Source organism: Mugil cephalus, chromosome 10 (genome assembly GCF_022458985.1).
Source record: "Mugil cephalus isolate CIBA_MC_2020 chromosome 10, CIBA_Mcephalus_1.1, whole genome shotgun sequence".
Lineage (NCBI taxonomy): Eukaryota > Metazoa > Chordata > Actinopteri > Mugiliformes > Mugilidae > Mugil > Mugil cephalus.
In genome coordinates this window covers 15,325,563-15,349,472 of record NC_061779.1, presented here as the reverse complement: position 1 = coordinate 15,349,472, position 23,910 = coordinate 15,325,563, and the positions used below count along the sequence as shown (strand labels likewise).

Genomic DNA, 23,910 nt, shown 5'->3' with positions numbered 1-23,910 from the left:
AAACTGCAGCGCGGGTGAGGGAGGCCATCGGCTAAAGCTGTCTGGTGCTCGGGGCCCCAGCGACAATTTTGAGGAACTGAGGCTTAAAGCAAGGTGCCTCTACCCCTCACCCTTCAAGACCTTGCGAATAAGACGCGACACTGTTCAGTCAGCCACGGTTTATTGAACTTCCTTTGCTTTAACAAAAACACACGGTGGCGTACATGTATGTGTGATTCGGCATACAACATATCAGCATTGTATTTTCATTATTAAACGATATAGAATAACAACAATAACAACAAAAAAAAGAATAAGACTGATTTACGTAGACGAAAGTGAAGTGACCTAAATAATGTTGTGCAACACGCTGCTGGGGAAAGCAGAAGAAAGAGAGAAGAAAAGGAAAGAAAGAAAGGATTACCTTTAAATGTAGCTTATTCAACGTGAACATCTGACAAAAAAAGACGAACAATGCAAGCAAACTAGCCTTAGAGGAGAGGTTGCGCATTGAGTAAACCTTGAAATCTACTTTGGGTCCTTAAGCAATGTGAACTTTAGAAAATGACCTAGAGGAATGTTTGACCTGCTAGAGAGACCTGCTCTCATAGACAAAGAGATGAAATTTATACATTTTGACCCCACCCACCCTCTCAACTTAATACGGCCATTTGTTCACGAGTTCGGGTGGCTCAAGAAGAATAATGGCTATGGCTGACAGTACTGCAGCACAGAAAAGGGTTGGGGATTTTGTAATGAACATTAAGAAATTTTTGTAAACATCTCAAAGTGAAGCTGTAAACAGCACACAAACACACGAGGGAAGGGGCTACGTGAGAAGAGGATCCCATTCAGTCAGTCATAACAGTTTTACAAATGACTGATCAAATTTACGGTGACGCTCTGAATACGGGCTGGTTTGTTAATAACAATCAACTGTAAAACAGGCGTAGTCACTAATAGGGTTACAGAGTTAAAAAGTACCTGTGCAACGTGGAAAAGAGAAAAGATCTGCTACGCACATCTAGCAATCTCATAAATACTTCCCTCATTGGTTATAAATGATTTTCCCATTTTTATGTTCGGATGGTCACACTGTGCAGAAGCTACCTGCGAAAACTCTGCATAAAGAAATGTTATACTGCCACCTGGAGGACAATGAACGCAAATGCATCAGCATGTTTTCAGTTTGGGCTCAGAACAACAATTTCAGCATTACATGTGATAAAATAAAAGGAGGGGGTAAAATCTCAATAAAGAAATGACAAGAACATGACAAAACTAAATAAACTATTACAATTAAGAGCGGTATTCTTCGGTCAGGGCCCTTTAAGGCAAATGGAAAAAAAGATTAATCAGGTAGTTTGTTTCATACGATGTTTTGGTGTCAGTGCCAATAACAGATGGTTGACAAGTGGTAAATGTAAAGTTTAACATGAGTTTAAGAACAAATATTAATTAATAATGTTTTTTTTTTTGTTTTTTTTTTTTTAAAGGAAATAAAACTGGACTGTTCCTTGAAAAGACAATACCGGCTCCCAGCATTCGTATGACGGCTCAGGTTTGTGCACCTTAACTTATTCCTACAGAAGAAGTACAAATCTTTCTCGGCGATTCCTCCGTCCTTCCTCTTCTTTGACCACATACAGCTGGGAATGATGTGCGTATATTTACGAAGGTCTTAAAGACTTAAGACTCAGCGATGTTTCAGTCTCAGCATGAGTGATTCATGATGATGCATCAAGAGACGCCCGGATCAAATACAAAAAAAAAATGTACCGTCGAGTGGTAATCAGGACAATAAAAAACAAACGACTGAGGTAAACAGTAATAAGAGAGGTGTGCAAAGAACTGGAGGGAATAGAAGACGGAAATAATGGAATTAAATAAGAGTAAAAAAAAAAAAAAAATCAAATTACAGCAAATAAAATAAAGTATTAGAAAATGACAAGCGTGTGTTTGAAAATACTGATTTGGAAATGCAGAGTGTTGAGCTGAGAAGTGAGGGGCCCGGGTTGAAGCATACTGTTTTTGTATAAACACACCAGCGTACAGCAAGAATAAGTGAGTTTACAAAGTGATTTTTTTTAAAAAACTGGCAGGAATACTGATAAAGAGCCCTCTCGGCCTGTAATGTTTTGGTTCCTCTGGGTGATTTCACTCGACAGTTGATCGTTCCAGCTCTGATGCAGAGACCAACTCCCAGTGATTCATTCACGCATCGCATCGACGCGTCACTGTTCTGCGGAGATGATCCCTTTGTCTTCGGACGTGAGCCAGGCAGCCTGGAAATGCGAGGACCTTGAGGTCAGTTATCCTCCTCGTCGTCGCTGACGAAGCTCCTCCTGTCCTGACTCGTCTCTCTCTCCCTGAGGAAGGTCTGTCTGATGGCCTCCAGCTCCGTCAGCTCGAGGCGGACCTTCTCCAGGTGGAAGGAGCGGCGGTTCTGGATCAGCCTCATGGGGAACGGGTTCATTTCCACAAAAGCGATGTTCATCAGCTTCCTGGAACATACGGGGCAACATGATACGATCAGTCTGGAAGGACTCTGATGAGGTGCCTGATGTTCCACCAACAGTAAACGTTTAGTGGAGACCTGCATGTTCCTCTCAGGAGGAAAGAAAAAAAGAGGACATTTCACACATGGCTGCTAAATACCAAGAAAGACTGCAGTTACCTTGAATCCAGGATCGTGCGTGTGAAGTATCTAAGATATTTAAAGATGGTCGTTGAATCCTGCAACTTCAAAAACTCTTCTTCTTTGTACTTGAAGAGGGCGAGGGCGAAGCGAAATATGATCTGTGGAAGAATACGATCAGAGCCTTGACATCCATGTACACCACAGCATTCTTAATCACGGTCAGAGGAAAGCCCGGAAATACTTTCCTCTGAACACACAGCAAAGAACACTCCCACCACATCTTTCATTTTACTTTACATTGTTCTTACGTCACTCATCCAGAGGGAGGAACCCACACAGAACAATTACCCAACTCTTCAGTTTCTCTCAGCTCCACAGAGCTTGATAACATCTTAACGTTTTTTTGTTCACTGCCCTATAATTTTACAGTTCTGGTTCACTCTCACCACTCTGATTACAATAGAAAACAATATAAAATCTCTAAAAACTGCTCAACGTTTATCAGCTGACAAGGTTAGCAACTAGCTAGATGAACACAGCTAAACATTTAGGCTAAAAAGCTGTTAGACAAGACCAAAAAACAAACGGAAAAGGAGAGAGAGAATACTGGACACCAGGTACACAAATACACGCCTCCAAATCATTGTTCATCGCTTATAAAAAGAGATTATATGTCACTAGCTGCGTTTCCATTAGTGTTTTTCCACTGAAAGGTGTTTTGCAAATGAGCTGCAACTCTCGTAAAGTCTTGTCGCCCTATATCCCATAATTCTCTTAAATTCTCGTCATGCGAGACTTCACTTTGAGGAAGATGGACTTCAAGTGAACCGGTCACATGACCCGTGTGTCATCTCCAGAGACGTAGAAATGCAAAAAAAAAAAGGTGTTTCTATTGTACTGTTGCAATAAACTTTTATGACGGTATGTCTGAAGAACCACCTCATGACAGCATAGTTTTTGGAAATGTGGGCGTTTCCATTACCAGTTTTTTTTTCCCGAATGGAAACATATTGTCGTACAGACTGTTTCAAATACCACGAGTTTCATGAAATGATTTTCTGGCAGCTCCGGGCTCAACTATACGTCCAATATATTATTGCTTAAAATTTTATTTGGTTTAAATAAAAGATTTGGATTGATAGATACGATAGAGTGTATATGGAACTGTGTTAACACTTATCTTGGTTGTGTCTCATAAGAAAATAAATCTGTCTTCAGTCCTGTAGATGTTTGACTTTCTTTATTCCGGGTTATTTAACTTTAAAGCAGTTGAACAAGACTTAAAATAAGGAGAGTGTGGAGTTAGGTGATCATGTTTTACATTGTTGTTAATAAAACAACATAACCCTGAGGCTAAAATCAGACGCACCACCTTAAGAAGCAGCCTGATCTCCTCCCAGCTAACTGAACGCTTACCTCACAGATTTCAAAACTCTATCTTTGTCATATTTTAGTTTTTTTACACAACCCATGAGCGTGCCTTGACAGAGACGTGACAACTGAGAGGACCGAACGTCTTACCTTCGGCCCCTCGAACAGAAAGGCGTCCCAGATCTTGAAGAGGATGTCGCTCACCACGCTGTCCACAAACACCACCAGGAACCAGTTGAAGGTGATGAGCGAGAAATCCACCTTGTGCTGCTCAAAGTGGGCATGAAGCCGCGGCAGCTTCTCGTTCATCAGGTCCTTGAACACGCGCTGGTCAACCTGCACCGACCCAGCGAGGACAAATTTATATTTTGATGAATGATGGACGAATTTACTTTCACAAATCCAGCAGAGGGAGACAATAAATTTTGTGCTGAACACTAATTGAAGCATTAGTAACGTGATCATTACACTGTAAAACTGGGAAGGAAGCATGTTGCAATATAACATAACGTACTCACCTGGGAGCCAAGCAGAGTCTTGGTGTAATAGTCTCTTGGCATGAAAACCTCCACGATGGCTATAAGGCTCCAAAAGGCGTCCTCTTGGTCTAAATAGAGCAAGGCGATTGCTGCCAGCCTGAGGAAATGGCATATAAGTAAATATTAATGGTTACAACGCACAAAAGAGAGAAGGAGAGGGAATCAATTACCTGTTTAGTCCCTGACAGTAGCCGATGTCTGGGTTCCTCCAGGAGAAGGCCAGCAGGACGTTCCTGAGTTTCTGGATGCCACCTGCACTAGGCGAGGCGTAGTGCTTGTTGTTGGGCAAAGTGCGCAGCAAGTCCAGCTCGATCTGCTTCGACGCCGGGTTGGGCTTCTCCCGCGCCACATTCAGCAAGGTCTCGTAATAGTCTGGCGGCAAGTGGTCGCGGAACTTCTTGACGTGGAAGGACACGCACCAGCGCCACACGTGGGACCGGTGCTCGTGGGGGACGCCGCAGCGAATCAGGGACTTGAGCTCGGGGGATCGCGCCAGGTCTCTGTTCATGGTGCTGGCCAGGTAGTTCTCCCACTTGACCCCGACGGACACCTCCTGGTTCGTCATGGACAGGGACTTCAGCTCCAGGGCTCTCACCTTGGCGACCAGCTTTTCCTCCTCTTCCTCCTCCTCGGGCACCGTCTTGAAGCCAAACACGTCATACTCGCTGACGAGAAATCGAGGCACAGAGAAGTCATCGTCGAGGCGGTGATGATTAGTGCTTAATTAATTCCGTGAGTTCAACTGTTCAACTGTATATGACTCGGGCAGGTTTCTAGCTATACACTTAGATGAGCCACAAAGAACGTGTCTGAACTTGTGCAGAACTACGTGCCAATAGTGACACAGACGCCAATTAGCGGGTCTAGTTTTTCCAGTCAAGGCAAATTGTATGCAGCAGTTTATTAAAGTAGAACCGGTCTCGGGACTCCATGTCACTGAGCCAAGACCAGGGTCTTCTCTCATGACTTTATATCTACATATCACTACACACTAAAAGGTATCTAAATGAAAGCAAAACACAAAAAGCTAAGCTTTTGTTTCCAGCCTAAAACCACTGTAATGATCTACTCATGAAGCTTTTGGAATGAACATACCTGACCGTGTTCGGCTTGAAAATCGGGTGATCGTGCTGGTCCGAGGTCTCCACCTGCAGCGCGTCCTCCAATAATCTGGAAATGACGTCCGTGGTGGGGCTCTGCTCCGAAGACGAACACACTGGCATCTTCACCTCCTGAAGCAGCACCAGATACTTGCTCTCCACCTGACACAGCTTGGCCTCCAGGGCCGTGTACTGCAGCAAAAAAGATAAGAGGTGAGGGGCAAAAACAGAAGGTTCCATTTTTTCTACTTGCCCTTTTTTTTTTTTTTTTTTTTTTTTATTTATATAGGTGTGTGGACTTCCCCTGAGGCTACCCAGACTTCCTGTTTCTAGCAACAGAATAATGTACCATTAACCAATAAACGCAAGCTAGTACCTTTGCTTCTAAAGCCTTTTCTCTACTCTCTGCATTCCTGCGCAGTACTGTCAGCTCCAGGATCTCTTTGTTCAGGAACTTATTCTGGGATTTGTAGCCTTGAAGACTGTCCTGAAAGTGATAAAAAATAAACATACAGTAAGTTAATCAGTAGGAGGAAAGAACACAGAAAGAACATTTCTAATGTTAAACTAAAGTTTTAACAAATTCCAAAAATACCTTTTCAACTAATTTCACAACTACACTTAGTTTCCCTCTTTCAGATTAAGTGGTTCAAGTTAAGCTTGTTCATGTCTGTCTGCTATAAACTTGGTTATGTTTTCTCTTCTGTACCTTGAGGTAGTTCAGCTCCTGCTGCTCTTTGTGGGCTGGTGGCGAACTACTTTCACTTGTGCTTAGATTCAACTCGGCGCTCTCCTGCGACAGCTTAATGATGACTTCATCCTTGGCCTGGATGGTCTCCATCAGCATTCCCAGCTGGTCATTAATCTCCCCCACCTTGATTTTCAGGCCCTTCAGCTCTTGCTGCAGGCTCTCCTTCTCCAGCGCGAGGCGCTCCATGTGGCCGCACAAGGACTGAACCTGTCCCTCTCTGTCCTGAAGCAGGGCCTCCAACCGGGCCACTTCTTCCTGGGTTACTGCAGAGGCCTGGGTCTGTTCGGAGGCTGCGGATGAATCTGGAGCCTGGGCTGGACGGCACGCCGTCGGCCTGTCGCACTGGGAGGTCCTGAGAGTCTGCTGCAGAAGCCTCACGAGCTCCTGGGTGATAAGGGCAAGGAGCATTTTGTTCGGTCAACACATCATCTTGTAAGATCAGGATCATAGCTTGAAAAGAGAAAATGTGGATTCGTTAAACTAGGGTCTTTCACTGCGGACAAAATGGATATGTATATTGTGCAACTTGATGTGTGAAAGTTACAACATTATGTCAGAGCAATGCTGAAAAAGTCCAGAATTTCTCATTACCCATTGAAACCGAATCTACTCCAAACACAAATTACGATGAATTAATTTACGTCCATTTCCACAGTGTTGTGTTGTTGCGGGCCACAAAATTGTAACTAAATCGGCAGCACGCTCTGGTTTACTGCCTCCCCGAGAGAAACCCCTGCTATGTTTACCAGAGGTGTGCTCATAGTTACACAGACTGCACGGCCAAAAAGCGGTCAATGTGCAAACGCACAGTTCATCGTTTGGACTGATCCGTGCGACACGAGCGCTCACACCTACACAAACCCGATCACGGTGATGCAGATTGTACACTGATGAACTCCCCACAGTGGGTTCTGTGGGTTAAAATGTGCAACACTGCTTCTTACAAGAGGCGCTGCAACGTTGCAAATGTCATGTACAAATACGTTGAGCAAAAATGAACTTATTATATTAATTATTATTAGGATAAAACATTAGAAAATACCATAATATGTAATAAATTATGTGACTAATAGAGCTCAAAAAAAACATGGAGGACTGACACACCGATTAGGCATAACATTATGACCATCTTCCTTCACTATTCAAAATCAGGTCTTAGTGAGTGGAAATAATCCCGCCCTGTCCATTAGTGATTACGCAGAGTCTCCCAGCTCAGTTACTCAAGTTAGTTCCTGTTAAAGTTTGACCTGGAAGCTCCCACACATACATTATTCATTAAACCGCCGTTGTGACCAATCGGCTGGTCTAAAAACACAAAAAGGAGAACAGAGAGCTATGGGAAGGAGTGGCACAGCTGTTATTGTTACCCGGAGAGCTGCCGTTTCCTCATTTCTAGCCGAAGTGTGACTCATCATATACAGTGTATTGGTGAGAACCTCAAGATTACACTGAACCACTCGGTCACAGAGACACCACAGTCTCAGGCATGTGCTGCATCAACTAAAATTATAGTAAACCGCCCTCCAAGTCAGTTTCTCCCTATTGGAAGTGGAAGAGAGACGACCGTACCTTCTGACTGGCCAGCTCCTCTCTGAGTTTGCCCTGTTCCTGCTGCATCTGACTCAGTTCTTCTTGCTGGCTCTGGAGGCGAAGCTGCAGCTCCGTGGGTTTGCTGCCGTTACACTCCGCCTCCGGGTTCTCGGCAGCGCGGGTCTCAGCGCCGCGGCCCGGCCTCCCGGAGCCCATCATGTCTCGAAGCAAAGGTTTCTTAGGACGCGAGGTGTTGCGCACAAAATCGAAGCTAAACGCTGATGCGACGAAATCAGAGAGAAGAGAAGTTAAAGTCAATTATTTCCTGTGATCCTCATTAAGCAGGGAATGTCAATGTCACTTTCATTTATATGGCTCATTTAAAAAGCCCATGGCTTATCAGGATTAAATAATCAACAACAAGAAAAATGAGCATTACACCACCCGGTCAGCGGGTGGGTGGATGTATGAGTAAGGGAGCGAGTCCGCAAAGAGTGGACGTACATCTGTGTGCTTCTTGATGATGTTTCTGTTCGGGGAAGTCCTTGGGCGGAGCGTCCACCATCTCCCACTCATCTGAGTTGCTGTTGCTGGTGTAAAACACGCTGCGTCTGTGCTCGCTTGCTTTGCCCGAACGCAGATAGGACATGGAGTTCCTGGAGAGAAAAAATAAATAAAAATGTAAAAGCAGAGTTTGGATCCACAGAGATTCAGGGTTAACTGCAGGGAGTGTGTAACAGACGGAGTGTCGACATCTTTACGCCACCGCTGTACTCCCGAGGACACAGGCCGCGTATAAAAGATGAATGTAGACACAGTGACATCACCCATGGACCATTGTTTTAACGCCTCGAGGCTGGCATTCAGCAATCAGCGTGTTGTTTTCTTTAGAGTTGACTATATTTGGGCAAGAAGGAGGTGCTGCAGAGGAGCATTGGCTGGAGGAACCCGAGGATGGCTTTTACATTTTTAGCTGTACATATATAAATGTTACTTTGCATCTTTTGCCACCTTTTAAGGGTAAGTAGAGGTAATTTTACCTCTCCTAGGTCACATTTACACTGCGCCACTCACTGTTAAGCACAATAAAGTTAGAAATTAACCCAATGAAAGCGTATATACTTCACAGATAAATAGCTTCCTCTTAGCAGTTCCATAAACATTCTTATTTTTATTACAGCTAACCGTGGCTTGTTGGTCTAAGGGTATGATTCTCACTTCGGGTGTGAGAGGTCTTGGGTTCAAACCCCGGTCGAGCTCATGCTCATGTCTATAAATATAAATAGAGTGGTTGCTCTGTACATGACTGCAGTGCCCTGATAAACCACCCAACTTGATCATAATGGGCCCTGCGGGTTTCACTTTTCAGGCCTTATACTCATCATTGGCTCTGAATCACAACAACAAAAAAAAAAAATCAGCTGCATCAATATAAAAGGTGAAAAACCAAACAACACAGCTCGACAGCCTAGTGTATGCGAATGGAAAGCTAATAAAACTATCTCTGTTCTGAGACAAATGCTAATCTTTGACCTGTATCCGTGAAGGCATTCTTAAATAAAAGCTGTGACCGTCTATAACTCTGTGACTAACTGTTTTTCACACTTACGAGGCGACGCGTTCAAACTGCCTCTAGGTGGGTGCAACAGAAGGAAGTGGGCCTGCGTTGCCTTTGCAGCCACATTCTTCAGCCGTGCATCTCACGTCCATCTGACAACAAAGGCTGCAGCCGACTTCGGGTTCACTCTTCACGCAAGACCTGTGGTCGATGTTCTCTTATCACTGACCTTTGGCTGCTCTTTATTTGATCATGAGTTCTTGCATCGCAACTGTACACACATGTACGCATTTAGACACAAATTAGAAAGACGCTGTCAGCTGGAACAGAGATTTTGCAACTGTTAAGAAAGAAAAATGTTAGCACACAACTAGCTGCTGTGTGTAAAATGGAGAAGAGTCTGCCAAAGAGACTATTAAGACACTGCAGCTCAAGATTCCAGTGCACCTTAAGTGACCACTCTTTCCATTATGGAAACAAAGCAAATTCCAATCCACATGTCACATTTTTAGAATTTCAACATGCCGCATCTTCTCAATAGATGTGTTGTACACGGAAAACAGCAACTGTTGATGGTTGTTAACTAGTGAGCTATGGATGTAAGCGTTTCCTCTACTGCAGCCAGCCTCAGGACGAACTGAAGAGGTGTTTTCTTTCTTTAATACTGCTCTATTCGGGCACGGAGCAGACAAACTAGTCGCGCCTGTTTGGCAGGGAATCAGAGACTTGACAATATAGTCTTAAACATCAGAGTGGGTGGCTATGAGTTGGAAGGCTGTCCTTAAGCCCCTGTACCTACCTGAGTTCTGTACCAAAGTTTTTAAGGGAGAAGGTGCTCATGGACGCAGCACCGGGCCCTCTGGCTGAGTGGATCCCCACCATCGACCCGCCGTCACTGTCCGTCTCTATGGCAAAGTCATTGCGCACCTTCTCCATGCTTTCACTCAGCTTCTCGAAGACGACATCTGAAAGACAACAGGTTTTTTTTTTTGGGTTACTCCTGCAACGGCTGCCACTCTGCAAGGTCTCTGTTGCGTGTGTCTTGTTTGGAAAGGAAATGATTTCACTATGACCTCCAATGAAGTCCAGTATAACATGAATAAAGGAAGTCGATATCGACTTCCTGGCCACCTTTCTACCTATAAATAGGGAGGTTTTCTGAGATTTACCCGATACAAAAATATGCTTTGTGTCATCAAAGTGAATCATTTCTTTAGAGGACCAAATTAGCTATCACAACTACCACACATGGCTGACCTGTAATTCATCTATGACAATAAACAGGATCCCTCTGCTCTGTTAAACCCTGCAAAAACAAATCTTTCATTGTTTGTGACCGTGCACCAGCATAAAATTCACTGACGACAGAAAAAAAAACAAAAAACAAAAAAAGCTGCATGTGAATCGGTGCGGTTTGTTTTTGAGGCCTTTATGGTCAACATCTATTGGCAGAGGGTGCAACAGTCTTTCAGCCTGTGTTAATCTTTCCCCCAAATAGAGCGACATAAAACATAGCCAGAGGGGAAAAATACTAGTTAGCGAGAAAGCCGCACAGCTCACTGACAATGGGTCAAGGTCTTCTGAGAATGAAAAAGATAATAACAATAATGCATAAAATAAACACTTTTCTATTTAAATTACCTTCAGTGTACTTTTAGGAACTACTATTCTTCTGCATTCAAAAGCGGGTAGTCAAATCTTTTCACCTCAGAGATACTGATTCAGTACAAACAACAAGAAAGCATTCAGATCAGAGGTTACGAGTTAGGACAGCAAACAGGAAGTTTACAAAAATACCTGGCTTCACGTCAAGAAGAGACGAGTGTGCCCGCTCAACATTCACCTCTTAGCTAAAGTACGCACCATAATAATGAGCGTATTAAACAAGAGAAGGCTTAGTGAAAGTAAACAGAGTACACAACAGTCTCTGCACCGCAACTACGTGGTGTGCAGCGTTAGATACAGATAGCTAACTTAGCACGGAGCTAATCGTACGTAGACGAAAAATGTAAATATTTGCTTCATAGAGCTAACAAAAATAAGCAGCAGCTGACAGTTGCCGCTAGCAACAGGGTCCCTATTGGGAAAATCCCAGACAGTGCGTTACGTTAGACTAAACACCACTACACTGATATGCACTGATACCGAGGATAGCCGTGCCTTTTGAAAACAAGAAGAGAGCAAGATTCTGAAAAAGACAAAAAAAAAAAACAAAAAAAAAAAAAAAAAAAAAAAAAACATTAGTGTCTGCAACGACCGGAGAAAGGAAGCAGGATTTACACTTCATTTCACCTATAACAGAAAAACAAGTGGTGTTATTTAACCTGTGACTGGGTTTAACCACCCGAGAAATGAAAACGGACAAACGCACACACACATTTGTCTCAGTCCCTCATGAGTGTCAAACAAGGACGTACGACTCCTTCTCCTTTTCTGAACAATCGGGCTGTTTGAAACCGAGTAAATATTTCACCCGATCGGCTGTGTCCTGTATTCGTGCTGCACGTTATACATCGAGAAACGCTCTGCTACAAAATGCTTTTCATCGGAATGTGGATGTGTTACGATAACATCGCAACGAGTACCTGCTCAGAGCAGAACGAGATCCACCGAATAAAGCGAACAAAGAGCGATTCTGATCACTCTGATCATGTGCCTGATAGTCGCTTCCACAACATTCCTCCTTTCGGACTAGCAGAAGGCAGAACTCCCAGAGTACATGTTTAGGTTTAGGTTTAGTTGACACATTTACTATTTCAAATTACACGGTAAATAGTGCTTTCCAGTAAAAAAACAAAAAAAAAAAACAAAAAAAAAAACAGGTTGTACAGGTTGTTTCCAAAGTTTGTCCACTAGGCAATAATGTAAGTACAGCAGCACTTATATAGCCTACTGTAAGATAAAAAGAGATTTACTTTTAACGCTGATGTGTCAAACGTGCCCCTGATTAAAACACGCCCCAGATAAAGCACACGTGAACTCTTTTACTTCGACCCGTGTTCATTCTCATTTAATCAGCGTTTCACACAACCACTCCCACACATTCATTCCGTGGAAACCTGGCAACACAGTATTCCTTGAATTCGCAGCACTTGTGTTAATATTAAATCAATCGGTCGTGAGCATTTACTAGCAGCTGGTGGCCGGGCAAAATGAGCGTCCAAAAGTTTTGCGTGCACCCACTGCGGGCGTGAGTATGTGTACACCTGCCTACCATTATCTAAGCCGACTAGGCCGGTGGGAGGGTGGGCCAACGTCGGGGAGCTCCAGCTGTCTCTGTTACCGGTGCCTCGTGTGCTACTGTACTCCCAACGTTTCTGCTGCAACTGCTGGAGCCAGTAATGCATCACCTGTCTGCTGGGGGCCTAGAAAAAAAACAAACAAAAACAAAACAATACAAAAAACACACACACAAAAAAATATCATTCACCTGAACGGTTTAAAACGAGAATTTCAACTTTCATTGAGCTATTTTAAACCAGAAGCACAAGTTACAGTTTTGATATATATCATGTAAAGAAGGTGGTGAAATCACACTGAAGTGTCCAAGGGCTCTACAAATAGCAGATCTGTCATGTGAATGAGCACAGACGCTGGTTTCAGTCTCAGTTCCAGCCTCCGGCCATGCAAGCTGCTGGCGTTTAAGGATTCACACCATCTGCTAAAGCGGTGGTGTCTGAGTGCAACCAGAGGCACCTGTCTGAAATCCAAAAACAGTCATATGACTGCGAGGGCGCGCCGTCACGTGAGATGACCCATTGGGGCGCATCTGAATCACAACCTGAACTAATCTCCAAAACAGCAGACCGCGGTGGGATGATGGTGCGTTTTGGTGCCTATCAGCTGAAAGATGTGGCAGATTGAGCTCTTCTTGGCTAATACGCGCGACCCGTCTTTCTTTCTTAAAAGCGGCTGAGAGCTGATAAATCGCGCCTCTGTCTGTAATACGTTTAACTAAAAGCACGGCAGAGAATAAATCTGTGAACTTAGTGAATGGGTGTGTCTGCCTTTTTCACAGCGAGCAAGGAAAGGAAGTGCCAAATGACAGCAAAGAGTAAAAGTCTGGGCCCCAGTGCAAAAAGAAAAAGAGAGAAGGAAAGAAAAGAGAAAAGAAAAGTTCATACCTTCAGGAGAAACTCTTTCCCGGCTGTGCGGATCTCAAACTGACCCTCTTCCCCCTCCACGTCGTAGGCGAAGCACGCATCGCCTATGTCGATGTGTCCGAGTGGCAAGGCATCCTGGGGAGTCTTGAAGTAATACAAATAACATTTCCTCGGGTCGTACACGAACCAGCGCGGCTTGAACCCCCTCAAAGGCCCCTTGCCGGACAGTTTGTTTAAGTAGCCGCACAGCTTGGAGGCCTGCTCCTTCGCCCCCTCCAGCTCGGCCACATCCACGGACTTGGTGGGCAGCATGGTCCGCGAAACTGCGCAGTGGTTTGCTTCGCTGCCATCCTCCTCTTCGTGCATCTTTCCTCGAACTTTCTTCTTCGTGCAGCGCAGCGGCGGATGCCCACTCCTGCTTCCACCCGCATGACTGCCTTTTCGCTCGCTCGGGGGAGCATGGGAAACGTAGTTTTCCTCTCGGCGGCGAGCGTGTGAGTGCGTGGGCGTGTGTGGGAGGACTAGGTCGTGTGCGTGAGTGCCGCTGGGTGGTGGTGTTGGGCAAGATGAACGACGGCGTATGGTTCGGTTAGCGCGAGGTAGAAGCGACAACCCTGCAACAAAAGGTAACAAAACAATCCATTACGAGTTTAGACAGCATGTGCATTAAATATATGAAATAAAATAACAAGACTGGCATATATTGGGGGAGCATACGACTAAATATTATCAGGAGAACGTGCTAAAATTATCTCATTTGAGAGTCTTGGTTAGACAGAGTGTGTTATTTTTACATTTTTACAAATTGGGCGTCATTGCCCCGTTAAGTTACTTTTAATGTAATATCTATGAGCAGATATCTGGATATCTGTGTATAGATATTACATTAAACATTGCATTACATTAAATTGTACATTACACACTAATATGCCATTGTACAACCTTTAGGTTTGATTGCAACATGCATTCACTGTGACATTGTTGTAATAAGCTTCTGCAATGCCACAAGATTCATTTACATCCAGTGTTGCATTCATTTTTCTCCAACATCTTGAATTGATGATGGGAGAGTCTGACCAATGTGCAAAGTCCATTGGTGGCCAATCCATGTGTGAAAATGATGCCTGAACCACTCATTGAACCACAATTTAAGCCCCATGAATCCTGGCATTGTCATCTTTGAATATGCTCATGCCATCAGGGAAGAAAAAAATCCACTGATGGAATAACCTGGTCATCCAGTGTATTCAGGAAGTGAGCTGACCTCATTCTTTGGGCGTAATGATGATGCACCTGGACCTGAGCAACTGCAGCAACCCCAGATCATAGCACTGACCACACAGGCTGGTACAGTAGACACTACAGTAGACTATGAATCACTTCATCTGTCTCTCTTCTTACCCTGATGCCCCATCACTCTGGAGCAGGGTAAATCCAAACTCATCAGACCACATGACCGTCTTCCATTGCCCCAGAGTCCAATCTTTATGCTCCCTAGCACATCGAAGGCTTTTTTCTAGTTGGCCTCACGGATTAGTGGTTTTCTTAAGCCTGTTCAGTCCCAGTCCCTTGAGTTCCCTTCACATTGTGGAAATGCTCTTACTTTCACTATTAAACATAGCCCTGAGTTCTACTGTTGTTTTTATACAATTTCACTTTCACCAAACGTTTAAAGGATTGCCGATCACGATCAATCAGGATTTTTTACGACTACATTTCTTCCTCTAAGATGGCGGTTCCCTGCTATTCTTCCAGTTTTTACTCATGTGCTGGACGGTTCTTAACCCAATTTTAGTAGTTTCTTCAATCTCCTCAGATGTTTTCCCTGCTTGATGCATGCCAATGATTTGATCCTTCTCAAACAGACTAACATATTTTCCACAAAAGATAGCCGCCCATACAGGATGCTCATACCTATTTGCTTATTTAAATCCAGTGGTGGCTTTTTTTGTTGGCCAGGCACTGTATATAAAGAAAATATTGTTATACAGCGATAAGCTGCATGATTTAAAGCCCTGACAGGTAAAGGAAATAACACTGACCCAATTAATGGTTCTACTAGGAAACATTTAGACCTGGCATTGTGTGGATGTTACTTAGACATGTACCACCCACCTGGACCAAACCAGATACCCCCACCCAATAGTAATGACACTCCTTGATGGCAGCAGCCATCCCCAGCAGGATGAAGACTGACGCACACAAAAAAGTTTGGGAACAACTCAAAAAAGCATGAAGAACAGCAGAAGATGTTGACCTTGGCCTCCAAATTCACTAGATCCCAAACTGATCAAGTATATGTGGGATGAGCCACAGAGGCCCCTCCCCTCAATACCCATAGGACCCAAAGACCCCCACTACCAACATGCTGTTGCCAGACACCACAGGACACCCTCAGAAGGCCCATGTCCATTCTTTGAGGAGTCACAACTGTTTTGAAGGCACCAGGGAGACCTACACAATGTTAGGAAGGTAGTTATAATGTTATGCCTGATTGGTGTAAATATAAAGTGAAGTACTATGCATCATATAAGCCTAATATTAATTAACAAGACTATAATGCACCTTGGTTGTTGTGATAATAATTTTTCAGAATAACAACATTTATGAACTTGAAGTAAATCTGACAGCTCTGTGACGTAGGGGTCCAAATCCTCAGGGCATTTGCATGTTTTGCCTATAATCAAACAGGTTATCAACAGGTTAAGATTATTATGTTTCTGTTTGGTGTCGTTTCCAGGAAAGTCTTGACTGAAGTCTATAAAAGCATCTTAGGTGATCTAATGTTACGAGGGTCTCTTGAGCTCTGTTAGTCTACTCTGTACTCTTTCAAGATGTGACATCTATGAGTCTGAGTTACACGAGCTTTAGAAAGCAACGGCAAAAACTGTCGTCATCTTGCACATTTAATTTGATCTCATGCTAATCTGCAAACTAATGAATAACTTTATAGTCATAGGTTAATGAAATAAAGCAACAAAGTACGAATGGGTTTTCTAGGCGGGCGGTTAAGATGAATAGCATGTAACCACAACAGCCCCGCTTTGATTTTGCCTGGGGCTCTTGTTCGTCATACTCCCCTCTCTCCCCATGTTTCCTGTTTCTGCTACACTGTCATTTTATCCTGTAATGGATTTAAAAAAAAAAATTCTTTAAATAGCATAGTATTTATATCTTATCTCAACTCAACTTTATTTATAGAACACTTTCAAAACAGCCACAGCGGGAACAAAGTGCTGTACATAAGTAAAGTAAGGACATAAGGCATAAAACAATTTTTTTTTTGAGAAAAAAAAACAATAAAAGCATTAAAAACAGTAAAAAGACTAAAAAAACTCACTGAAAGCACCAAAGGACTAGGGTGTCATGCTGGGTTGAAGGCCAATACGTAAAAAAATCTGAATTATGACATTGGAAAACGAAAAGAAATACAAAAATCCAAGCTTTTCACCTAACAATATGCAAAGTGCATATGTAAATGTTATCAGTTCATCTGCAGCTGTTTTATCTCCAGCGTATAATCTGCACTCTGTTATGTGTTATTCACGGTGTGACTCATGCACTATACGCTCGAAGCTCTCAAACATACCAGACTATGGCAGGAACCTTTTTTCTCCATTTCCCAAGGGGCACATGTGCTAGATATTAGGCCGACTGATGGTTGCAGACCTGAACGTGTCACAACGTGATGCACTGTACAGTATGTGGGCTCCACGTTCGGTGACTGGTTTTGTGACGGGAAATACACCTGTTGTTTTTCCCCGCTGAAAACCGTCGGCGAAACAGGAGTTTCAGAAAAACACAAGTGTATTAGAATAAAAAAAAAAAAAAAAAAAAAAAAAAATCCCCAAACTACCTGCGATCACTGTGTGTTGTTACGAGGTCCATTATCATTTTGGTGAGTGCTGGGTTGGTTGAGTGGATGCTTGTTTTAACTTGGGGAAAGGCGTACTAAAAAGTGAAGCAGCTCAGTTGTAATGACATTTTAAAAGCGCCAACTGTCTCATGACCTTTTAAAGGCTCACATCCCCCTCATAGGTGTGTCGCAAGAAGCTTGAGAAAAATTATCGACTAAAAAAGTCTTCAGTCTCCACTTTTTTATATATATCAATTTGTCTCACGGCTGCTGTAGATAAAACACAATCTGATGTTCACACATTTATATAGCAGTTTCATTTTGTGCAAAATAAGATAAGGTTTCTTCATAAACACAAGCTGTGATAGCATTTGACCCCAAACCTCACTACTCCCCCAGAGGAGCTTATTATGAGTCACAAAGACGCCTGAGTAGACATGTTGAAATTCTGTAGGTCATGACACTGTAGCAATACTTCACCCACTGAGCCAATCATTTCTGCCACGCCAAAGCTGGAATCTAATTGTTCGGACGGAGAAACTGTGCGCAAACGCACACACGAACAACAGCGGTATGACTCCTGAGGTCGTGGATGGAGTTTTCTTCTCACTGGGGATTACTGAAATCCAGCCTCGTCCCGCTCAGTATGACACAGACTTTTTCTGGTTATAGTGTCTCCCCCACAGGGAGTTCCTACTCGCTCCCCACGGCCCTAAAACTAATGGAGGTGGCTCATGACAAGCGTCTCAGCCATGGGGGGGAACGTGTTAGCCATCATTTGTGAAAACCCCCCGAAACAAGCCTGGGAAATACTGTATCACCGTCTCATTATTTGTTTGTGTCCCTCGAAAATCTCTGCAAACATACTGTCACCGTCCCATGTGTTTCCACTCTTTTTACCCCTCTGCTCCAGCCTCGCCGGCGCTGATGTGAAATTACTGCACACAAAAGATCAACTGCTGACGCACCTTATCTCCCATTACTATGGTAATGAGACGCTCCGTGGGTAAAACAACCTCCTCTTGCAAACCAATGCGCCCCGTGTGCACCCAAACCACAGTCTCTTTGCAGCTTACTTTCCGTTTCTCTTCAGGAAGCGCTTGCTTTGTTCAGCTGTCTTTTTTTCTCTCTTTTTTTTTTTACGCAAATGAGCTGTGCCGTTGACGGGTTGACACTGCTTTCCAGACCAGTGGAAGAATGTGTGTAACTGTAAATGTCATCAGTCTATATCTCCTATGTAGGGTCACACTCCCTCAAAACACTTTCAGTTGGAGATTACAGGCTGTTCAGAAGTTGAGAGAGGCATTTGAATGTTTGCTGAAATGACACCAGATTCAAATCACACACTGGTAATGTCAAGAAAAGGTACGTACTCTCTCCACTAGAAAACACTTTATAGGAGCACCGTGTGAGCTTTACATTAATTAGACTTCTAATTTATTTTTTATTTATTTTTTTCCCCCCCAGGGATTGAAAGGAACTGCTGCATCCTGCTTAAACAACAGAAACTCAGATCTGAAAAGATCTGCCACTTTTCACAGTCAAGACCAAAGGATCAAAAACATACAAAATCACCCTGCTTTAGGACCTGCCTGAGGTTTCGCTTCAAGGTAAGGACGGCTTCCAGTTCTCACTCTAAACGCGAATGACTAACTTATTAACTATATACTTCCATGTAAAGTTTGACTTATATAGGTGTGATGTTTTAACATTAGGTTGGTGCAAATAAATGACTAGTTTGAGTGAGATGAGTCCTTGGAACTTTTGCATTCTGAGAAGACTCCATGGAAATAAATAGATATCATGGAACAGTAATTAAATGATGTGCAATTAACTACAGACATGAAAAGCAGAGGCTGGTCTGACCAGATACTTCCTGAAACACCAGCTTTTCACTCCAACCACGAGACCATTGAGCCGCCTTTTGGCTCCGGTTGACACCTCCTGGAAAATAAGCAAATTAGACAGTTGAAGTGCTGACTCGCAGCGTACACAGGGAAGTGAACGTTGGCGGCCGTAGCTCAATGTTTGTGTGGCTTTGATCAGGATCGCACGAGGATGGAGCAAAGGGACGTAACGGGGGATCCTGGTGCCGACGGGCCCGAGGGGAGTCTCAGGGAGCTGACATCAAAGTGGTTCATCGAGACTCAAGTGCCAAACATCGTCAATAATGGCCTCATCCCCACTTGGTTCCAGGGCTTCATTACCAGAAAGTAAGTGCTCTAACATTACGCGTCTTCAGTTTGTTAAATCCAAATATATTTATTATATTTATATATTTTTTATTTTTCAGCTTTTCTCATGAAATGATTGTGACAATGTGATTTATTTGGATAGGAATAAAAAGAAGAATGTTTCTGAAAACAAAGTTATTCCAACTTAATGGTGCCACAGTGCGTAAACATTTATAGAGAAGTAAAAATGTACATTGTTTGGCACGAAAAGGAAGCCTGGTTGCGTGGACAGGTTGCTGACAAACTTTTTCTCTGATGGAAAGTGTCCACTCTGTAACCCACTCTCGCCTACTGACCTTTAGTCAAGCAGAAATATATACACGCCTACGCAAATTGTAAAAAAGCTGCAGCCACGTCGCACACACGAGCACCGGTAACATTGAATGTGTGGAAAGGCCAAGTAGCGAGATGGATTTTCCTCCGTGAGCAAGTAAATTCCAGGAGGGATCACGTGATCCGCTTTCTCTCTCCTCGATGCCGGACTCGCTGTTCCTGCGCCGAATGGCGGTCGAAACATGTGTTGTAATGAAAATAAATTAATGAATTAAAGTTCATATTTTAAAGCTGTTCTTGTTCTTGTCTGCAGGCAGGCTGAAGAAAAGCTCAGAGAAAAGGATCCGGGCTGCTTCTTGATCCGTCTCAGCGATAAGGCAATCGGATACATACTGTCCTATAAGTGAGTATTGGTTAAATTTGAACAATACATTTACAGTATTTATCATGTTAATGAGGTTTAATATTTACGTGCATATATAATCCTGGGAAATCCAGACTGCTTCACCACATTTTAAGTAAAAATACTGTAACGATCCAGTGACCTGTTACAAATCCTCTGTAGTTATTTAGAGGACTTTTCTAAACTATTCTTTCTTACTTCTTCTTACCATTCGTACTTTACTGGAAGATATTCAGGCTCCAGCAGTAACAAATGGGATATTTAAATGCATCATTCATTATCCCACATGATGGCTTCTTATGTTTTCAGTCATTTCAAGATGTATTATTTATTATTATTTATTTCTTTTTGAATTTATTTGCAAATTCATTTCCAGATTGCTCATTTTACATCACTGGACCAAATAAAATGTGTTGCCAGCATTCTAATGAATTATTTTGTTCCTGTCGCAGAGGCAGCAACCGGTGTCGTCACTTTGTGATAAACCAAAACGAGACCGGCCTGTTTGTCGTCTATGGCGACACCAAGGGACACGACACGGTGCCTGAGCTAATAGAATACTACAAGACGAGGCCCATCGAGCCGTTCGGAGAGTACTTGACGTGCTCGTGTTTCGAGGTGAGCGACGATCGTTTTTCGCGTCTTTTGTTAAGGAAAAGCACAGGCCAGGAAGTGAAGGTCTCACTGCTGTATTTGTTCTCGCAGGATCTGAATGAAGAGCTGTATGACATCATTCAGGTCAGCCCCAAGGCTGACAAGCCTGCCGCTGCTGCTCCTGTTGCTGCTGTCAGGCCTGTGAAGAACATGCGGAAAGAACAGCAGAGCCCAGCCTCGGAGCAGCAGCCTACACGGCCATCAAAAGCCAACAGGACGGAGGTGGGTGCAGCCCATAAGTTATAGAGGCGTTATCTTATTTGATATGTTACGTAGAAATTTTTAAGCTGACCTGCCTTATTTTGTAAAACAGGAACTTCCACCTTTGCCTCGGAGGAGCAGACACTTTGACAGCGCCAACCTCAATGACCAGGACAGGGTCCTGTACGCTCAGCTCAGGAAGCAGTCGCCCAGAGAGATACCCAGAGCCCAATACAGCTCCCAGAGCAGTTTAACGGGAGCCAACGGCGGGAGAGCTGAGAGGTCGAAAATCAGTGACCACGGCGTTGGGAGATGTAGTCCTCCATCAGGACCAAAGTCTGTTTACTCTGAGGTCAACCCACTGGACAGCAAGAGCAGGTCTCTGCCGCTCCTGGACAGCATCTCTGACGGGGAGCAGTCTTACAGGCGGAGCGCGCCTCCCGTCACCCCACCAAGACTTTCCCCCAATCCCACCAGACAAGCCACGAACTGCACAGAGAAGGTCGAGTCTCGCAGCCGACCGAACAGCAGCCACATCCCGGACTACGCGAGCGACACCGCGGTCTATCACCTGGCTGGCCGGCCCGGCAGCCCGCACACTACACCCTCCGACACTAGATCAGCGATGGCCACCCCGGACATTGATTCTGTGTATGCCGAGGTCTACACTGACGCTTCCAGTTCTTGTTTCCTTGACGACTGTACATATGAGCAGCTTCCTGACCACAAGGAAACAGCCATGCCTCAACCCAACAATAGCAGCAGCAACAGCAACTGTTACGCGCCTCTGGAGGACATCAGAATCAAACCTCACCCTGCATCCCGGGGATTAAAGGTTAGTAATCTAATCGGAATGCTTTCATGTCAACATCTTACTCTGAATGTTGGTCTTATTTATTTTTAAATCAACATTTTTACCTCCTGCAGAATGACAAATGGAAATGGCTCTTCCCCGAGGCCAAGAAGAAGTGGTGAAGATGTCACCTTACCAGCCAAAGAAGATAATGTTTACTCATTTCCCTAACCTCACACTACTGAGCTACCGGCTAACTCCATGGAAGCTTCTTTTATATGTTCAACGTCGATGACAACTTTTGTATCTTTGCTTTTTCAAGTATTTATTTAAAAATGCTCATGGAGTTTTCTTTTCTACTTGTACAGTAAGTCCAAATAAAATGAATTGTACACTGAAACTAAGTTGAGTAAATAAGCGGTTATTTATAGTGGTGTTTTGTGCATGATGATGGTGATTACACTGGAGAAACTATTTTTGACTGAATCTGCATAAGGTTTCAGGAGGAAAAAAGACGTGTTGAATCAATAACGTGATTCACAGAGAACAGTAAATTACCTTGCTACCGGAAAATTTCATGTGCTTCTCTTAAGCGGAGATAAACATAAGTGTATTAAATATGTGGGCTGTTCGTGCTACATCAGATAAGGTGGTTCGAGAGCCCTGGGTGCTAGAACAGACACACGTGTCTTACAAAACAGACTCCACTTAAAAAAAAAGAAAAAGATGTGGCAACACAATGGCAGAAATACATTTCTTCATCAAGAAACCAGAGCACAAAGGAGAGTGTATCACGGGATGTGAAAGCTCTTCCCATCTGATACACTTTCATGACGGTTTACCGTCCCTGACTCGAAGAGCCTTCCTGTAACTCATCAGGCAACGCTCACATACAGTGCACCGGGCGGAAATTCCTCAAAACCGTCATGGGTGCTGTAAAACAGCAGAAAATGTTTTGACTACCTGCTGCCACCATCAGTGCTGCACTTCATTCACAGGAAACTTTATTTGCATACAGATTTCAAACGTCCTTATGTGTCAGCGACGGAGAGGTGGGTCAAAGTTACAGAAATGGCATTTATTATCTTTTATTATCGGCCCCCTCTTTTCCCCTCCTGGCTTTATAGTTTTATAGTAACGGTAAAAAACTCCAATAAAACCCTCTAAATGTGTCGCTTTCACAGTCGTTGAAAGTTTAGCAGTTAAGTGCAAGCGCAGCCGCGCCATTATGTTGTTGTACAAGAGCATGATGGTAATGTTAGCCAGGATGTGCCAAACCACTTGAATATCAAACATCCAACCTGTTTATCAACCGCACTGTGGCGTTTTTTATAACTTTATCGTGATAAAGTGCCAGACCTACGTAAATACTTACGACGGATAAATGAGATGTCGTGACAATGATTGTGCCTCTGGGGGTTTCTGCATCTAGTACTGACATAATGGAAGGAGCTATATTTATATATTTGATGTGCAATGGGGGGAAACAAGAGGCAATCGAATCATCATGATGTCAAAGATCCCAGAGACAAGATTTACTACAAGCCTTTATTTCAAATGAATAAGCTCTATATGAACACTTAACATAAATTCTTTATAAATTTATAGTTATTATAATGATTTACAATGTTTATAAAATGTATTAAGTCATTATAAAGAGTTTTTCCCCCCCCAACCACTGAAATAGTAGTATAACGAATAAATAAAACCATTAAATTAAATGTCTGTAAATGGACTTGGAGATAAATATATAAATGAATCTATATTTCAATGAATGATTAATAATACAGAGCTATGGTTGATATTGTAATATATTTAGAAAATGTGATTTGCTAGTTTACTCCTTATTGATGTAGAAATTAATTATTTAAGATCACTTTCACCACCCAAAGGCACCACCTTAAATCAGATCACATTAGGACAG

The 23,910-nt window shown here is 43.3% G+C and overlaps 2 protein-coding genes across 2 annotated transcripts; one reads left to right on the top strand and one right to left on the bottom strand.

Annotated features, from left to right (window-relative positions):
• Positions 1-143: 143 nt before the first annotated feature.
• Positions 144-14,029, bottom strand: tbc1d2b (TBC1 domain family, member 2B). Its single transcript, XM_047595680.1, has 13 exons — positions 13,594-14,029; positions 12,684-12,834; positions 10,269-10,434; positions 8,416-8,567; positions 7,951-8,189; positions 6,340-6,765; positions 6,007-6,117; positions 5,626-5,822; positions 4,701-5,195; positions 4,510-4,627; positions 4,142-4,327; positions 2,657-2,778; positions 144-2,483 (listed from the first exon to the last, which is right to left on the bottom strand). Exons 1-13 carry the CDS (start codon positions 13,936-13,938, stop codon positions 2,288-2,290), a joined length of 2,904 nt encoding a protein of 967 aa, XP_047451636.1. The 5' UTR covers positions 13,939-14,029; the 3' UTR covers positions 144-2,287.
• A 3,820-nt stretch (positions 14,030-17,849) lies between these two features.
• Positions 17,850-22,380, top strand: LOC125015107 (SH2 domain-containing protein 7-like). The gene is made up of 8 exons (XM_047596769.1): positions 17,850-18,793; positions 18,896-19,038; positions 19,475-19,641; positions 20,249-20,338; positions 20,791-20,956; positions 21,044-21,214; positions 21,306-22,028; positions 22,121-22,380. Exons 1-8 carry the CDS (start codon positions 18,739-18,741, stop codon positions 22,166-22,168), a joined length of 1,563 nt encoding a protein of 520 aa, XP_047452725.1. The 5' UTR covers positions 17,850-18,738; the 3' UTR covers positions 22,169-22,380.
• Positions 22,381-23,910: the final 1,530 nt, after the last annotated feature.